General features: G+C 32.9%; 1 protein-coding gene across 1 annotated transcript; it reads left to right on the forward strand.

The window, feature by feature from the left end:
- Positions 1–1,652: 1,652 nt before the first annotated feature.
- LOC125837553 (probable ascorbate-specific transmembrane electron transporter 1) lies at positions 1,653–4,636 on the forward strand. Its single transcript, XM_049516649.1, has 4 exons — positions 1,653–1,835; positions 3,063–3,111; positions 3,294–3,493; positions 4,373–4,636. Exons 1-4 carry the CDS (start codon positions 1,653–1,655, stop codon positions 4,634–4,636), a joined length of 696 nt encoding a protein of 231 aa, XP_049372606.1.
- Positions 4,637–6,000: the final 1,364 nt, after the last annotated feature.

Genomic DNA, 6,000 nt, shown 5'->3' on the forward strand with positions numbered 1-6,000 from the left:
TAGTAAATATCCCACAAAATGAACTAAGTTACTTTCAAATGTTTTATGAAGCTTATGATTTCAAGATGCATTGGTCATATTTATGATTATGATTCTATATATTAAAAAAAAATTACTATGTTAGCTTGGTCATATATATCATGTCTTTCATTATGTCCCTTTATGATCATGTCTCATGTTTTATTGCATTTCCCTAATACTTAGTACATTTCATATACTAAAACATATTTGTGCCTACATTGTTTCATTAATGTAGGGTTTGACGACTCTTCTCCCTCCGTTCGTGGCTATAGTGAGCACTTAGAGATTTTGAAGAGTTGATGAGTCCTCATACTTCGAGGACAATGTCCCATTTATTGTTTTCTTATGTTTTTAGTTTCATACATTGTATGTGGTGTACGGATTACATCCCAACCACCCTTTTGATGTAATAAATGGCTTGTCTAGACTTTGATGTACTTCCGCTTATGTCGAACTCTTTACTTCTTATGAGATTTCTTATTTTTCTCTATTATGTTGTGTCTATGTATGTCAAGTGGCTTGTGTAGGCCCTTTCGAGGTCTTATACACCATGTCACGTCTAGGGTGTCCTTTGGATCATGACAACTTCAAAGTCAAAGTCAACTCTCAATCAATTCAAAAGTCAATAGGTGAACAAGTAAAAATTCGAACCAATTATATGGATGCTAAATTTTAAATCTATGCTTAAATTTCCATTTTGAGCTCATTTAAGTGATTAAATAATTAATTTAATGATTTTAGGATTTATGCTAAATTTCTCAATTTCATATCAAATTTGTAGATGAAAACGATATTTGAAGCCTCTCAAATCAAACTCCCCAAGTCTTTAAATACTCGAACGGACCTTAGCTATGTTGATGGCACTGAAACCATGTTGGCCACACTATCTGCACTCGGCTAGTGTTGACCACACTGTCGCCAGCACTCGGTCTATGCTGGCTTATAGTGTTTTAAAAATTCTCAACTCGATTCAGTTATGCCGTGATTCATCTTAATCCCTCATATTCAAACTCAAATTATACGAACAAGTCTCAAATCATACCAACAAGTGCATCAAATGATATGAATAAGTTTCAAAATATTTTTAAGCATAAACGTTTAAAAAGAAAAAAGAAGAATTGAATTACAAAAAGAATGAGTCTAAGCAAAATTAACATTAAAAATCACAAATAGACAATGGGACCATTGTTAATAGACGTTGGAAAAGGTCAATAACATATATTGTTCAAAATTTATATGAATGACCGGCCTGACGGATATTACTTAATCGTAGTTACCAACCAACCGTTTAACCTTTAGCATATGGCATCAATTACCAATTGGGACATATGAGCCTTAATTTGAACATGTCCAACGAAAGCAGGTGAGATTTCATTAAATATATTATTGAAATACCCAGAAAATTTCACAATTGCTATTTTTTGAATACGCATTGGATAAATATGTGTTGTTAATTGTTTAAGTAGAAAGAAACAAAAAAAGGGACAAATATAATTTATCAGATTTTGTAATTAGCCTACGGTAACCTCTATAAAAGGACTTATTTAACCATATCATGTAGTATACGTATAATAATCAATTATTCTTTCTCTAAGTTGTATGTGTCCATTAAAACATTTGAGTGGAGATCGATGGAGAAGGCAAATAATAGGAGCCGTGCAAGCTATCGAACGGCAGGGGTGTCAGTGTCCTCGCTTTTGACCTTCTTTGCACATTTGTTGTTCATAGCAATCACAACCTTACTCTTGGTTTGGCTGCTACACTTCAGAGAGGGACTTTCTTTCACTTCAACCAATAAGATGAAGCTTTTCAATGTAAGTGTCCGCTCATTTATTATTCTCTTTATTTCAATTTATTTACTATCACAAAATTCAAAAATTCTTTCTTTATTTCTTACACTTCATGCGTAGTCAAATTATGACTATTAAATTGGGGCGGAGGGAGTATATATATTGCATTCCTTAAATTTATGGGATTATTCCCTTCAATTCTTTATTTCTTTTTATTATATGGAACGCAATTTTAAGGTAAAAAGAAAAGGCTTTCATCACATAGTACAATGTACTCGTTGAACTTGTTATCTTACATATTCCATGAAATTTTTGTACCATAAAACTTAAAAGTGTCGACGTGCGTGGATAAAATAGAAATTTAAGAGTTAAAAAGCTTCTCAAATATAAAAAGAGTGATGACCAAGCTCACTATTAGACAATGAGAAATTAGTGACCGACAAATTTTTGTAGCTAAACAGTAAAAATCTCATACTAATCTCATTTAGCTATGGATTATAAAAAATCCAACAAGCTAGGAGCATTTTAGCGATGGATTAGATGGGAATTACCGACAAATTCCATTGCTAATTTCATAAAGAGAAGTCTTCGTGGAGGAGCAATTTTCAAAGCTCTCCAAGACAACATAGTCATCATTGTGGAGATCGGTTAAAGAGCATATAACGCAAAGGCCTTTCATTCCCTTGTTTCGTCATGCCCCCGCTCAGGGGACTAGAAAACGTCTTCGTTTTCCAGTCGAAAGTGTGGTCACATATAAGATGAAATAGATTAAATATAGTTTCTAGTATTGTACTTATAATAATAGAATGTGGAAAGCTTTTTGAAACAGTTGGACGTGAATTTGTCAGCTGCTTTTGTTGAGTTTTAGTGCTCAACGAGTCTAAATGCAGGTTGAATTCATGTTCTCTAGTCTCTACCATAAAAAGAAGAATTAAGAGTTCAAGGAAATTAGAGACACTTAAATTGACAAGGATGAAATAACTTCTTATCTATTGAAGTTTTGTGTCGTTTTATTTTATTTTTTCAGGGCAACCTCTTTTGTGTAGCTAGCCAATTTTTATAAACAAAGATTTAGAGAAACACGTACAATACTGAGTATAGTCCCACACAATATTGGGGCAAAAATAAATAATAAACATTTGGATATATTTTTCTTGAGCTGAATACTATGAGAATTGTCAATAACCTGTTATATAAAATATTTTCAGCATTCAAATAACTAATTTACTCCGTCTGCATGCATGCGCGTAGCTTCATCCATTCTTTATGGTCATTGGATTTGTCCTAGTTTCCGGAGAAGGTATGTAGTTTTTATTTTGTTATACAAAATATAACTTCTTGTTACTCATGCATTATGTTTTCATGCACTCTAATTAAGCCCTTACCCTTGTTAACTTCCAACAAAATTGGTTTTAAAATATAAAAATAAAATTTCAATAGGTTTAGACTAAATTACACTATATGAATGTGCTATTATTACAGCTATAATGACATTTACCACTATCCCAGCAAGGAGGAGGACAAGAAAATACTTTCACATGTTTCTACATTTGATTGGTCTTGGTTCTAGCATTGTTGGCCTATTTGCTATTTTCAAATTTCAGCATGATACTGCAAAAGTTGACCTTCTTACCTTGCATTCCTGGATTGGCATTTCCACAGTTAGCTTCTATGCCTTGCTGGTAAGAAATGAGTCAAATATTAATATAATATCTAATAAATTAAATTTCATAATTTGAAATGGATAACTCAGGTGGTTTCTTTGGTGCACATATGAATTGTATATTGTGATTAATTATCAAAGGGATATGATTGAAATTTCATTTACATACGTTAACTAAACTAATTAAGGTCCTATTACCTCTCGAACTCATTTTTTTGTTGATGTAATTTTGTACAAATTTTGGGCTTACGGGGCATCCTAACATCTCTCACACACCTCAACCATGCGGAGTCACGGGTGTGCCATGTAGGCGAAAAGGTGTACAAAATTACAAAAAAATAAATGAGTTCGGAGTAATAGGACCTAATTAGTTTAGTTAAAGTGCATGTGTCTATTAGATTTCAATCATAGTCTATGGGGTTACTTGTGTCTTATCCCATTATCAAATACTTCTCTGTCCACTTTTAATTGTCATAGTTTCTTTTTTTAGAGTCAAACTATAAGAAATTTTACGATGCATTTTTTCAATGTGTTGATATGCAAAAAACTGCAACTTATAGTACTTTTCGTATAGTTTTTGAATATCTAAAGTTTTTATTTAAAATATCGAATTAATGTAATCTAATTAATTTTGAAAATTAGTTAAATTGACTTTTGAAAAACGCAACATGACAATTAAAAGTGGGCGGTGAGAGTAATAACTTAATTAACTCAACTCTAAGACAAACTTAATTAAACATGCATCAATTTCTAATGTTTTTACGCTTATTTCATCTTCATCTCATCATGCATGTGGTTAAGATAAGATCTATCAAAGATGACTTGATTTATAATGTATCATTAATATTCAATTAGAAAAAAATAATGTCCTAACAAAAATCTTAATTTGTTTTTACAGTACTTTGTTTCATTCTTGGTATTTTTCTTCCCTGGGGCACAAAATTGGAGAAGGGCAAGGTTGGTTCCATGGCATGTTCTCTATGGAATTACAATTTTTTTCATGGCAATAGTTAGCATAGAGACTGGTTTGATTGAGAAATTCATGGCTTTAGGACTTCAAAAGGGCCAAGAAGCACTCATAATCAATTTCACTGGCTTATTAGTTCTTCTATTTGGGATCTCTATTGGCCTGGTTGTTCTTCTCCCAGTTTCATATTACTAGTTTGATCCTTTTGTTATTATTGTAATATTAATTTTGAAATAAGGTAGGTATTTTTAGAGAATAGTTTGTCAAGTTACTGAAATTGTATGAATCATCATGTTAACAATGCAGAGAAATTTAGAGAGAAGATATTTTCTTTACTTGTAACAGAATACAACTATATCTATATGCTTAATTAGTCCTTTCATGAAACACATGATTAACAACTATTTGTAGAGCTGATTTGCTGTCAGAAAATATGGAAATATGAACTTTAAGCTCCTTGAACAACCCTGTCATCCATATCACTTCTGCAACTGAAGATGCCATAGCCCTCTGCTCTGCCTCTGCTGAACTCCTAGAAATTGTGGCTTGTTTCTTTTACTTTCATTCTTGAATTCTTGGGGTTTTAATTACACATTGATCTTTGATTTTTGACTTTGCAATTTAATTCAAGATTTTGAATTTTCAACATTCATACTGTAAGTTCATGATTTCTTTGAACCAAATTATTATAAATTGTGATCAAACAATTATGAGTAGCTAAATCCACAACTAGAGTTATGGGAACCATGAGGAATTACCGAAGTAAATCTAATAAATAGTAATTCTTGAATGGTATACATGCATGTATTATTTTTCTCTTCACTTTGATTGATTTATAATGGAGGCCTACGTTAGAACTCGCTTTATTCCTACTTATCTGACCAAGGGAGTAACAAATGAAAAAAAGGATTACACAATGAAGATTTGAGGCTATCAACCCTCATCTAATAGCTTGAACTTACCCAAGGATAACTAATTTGGGATCAACGATAAGGGTTAGTAAAGCATACACCTGTAGTTCGTAGAGTGACCAAGTTGTGTGGTAAAATCCATCTACTTAAGCATCCATCCACTTAGATGATAAATAACTTACTGATCTTGCATGCTACACACCAGACAAGGTTTTGACTATAAGGTTCTATTGTGCTAAGGATTCACGGGGAACACTAACACCCTAGTTTCGTCTTATATTGAGTTAAAACAAGTTAAATTGTTACTTGCTACTTGCTATTATTCCCATCAATTACTTTCTACACACCCCCCCCCCCCCACCTTTATGGAAATAATACGACTAAGAGCATGAATAATAACAATTGAACTAAAACATTAATCCTCGTGGGATCGACTCTAACCTTCGTTAGGTTCTTTATTTAAACAACGATCGCTTTATACTTCTTTTGAGAGGTTTAATTTGGACGTATTAGGGTTAATGTCCGGTCTCAGTCGGGGTCTCAAAATGTGGTCAAGGTCGAGTCTGGAGTCGGGGTCAGGTCTCAGGTCAGAGTCATGATTGATGTTGGGCTCAGGTCTCAGGTCGGGGTTTCAAGTTGGGTCTTAGG

Source organism: Solanum verrucosum, unplaced genomic scaffold (genome assembly GCF_900185275.1).
Source record: "Solanum verrucosum unplaced genomic scaffold, falcon-dt-bn FXZP01000131.1, whole genome shotgun sequence".
NCBI classification, from domain to species: domain Eukaryota; kingdom Viridiplantae; phylum Streptophyta; class Magnoliopsida; order Solanales; family Solanaceae; genus Solanum; species Solanum verrucosum.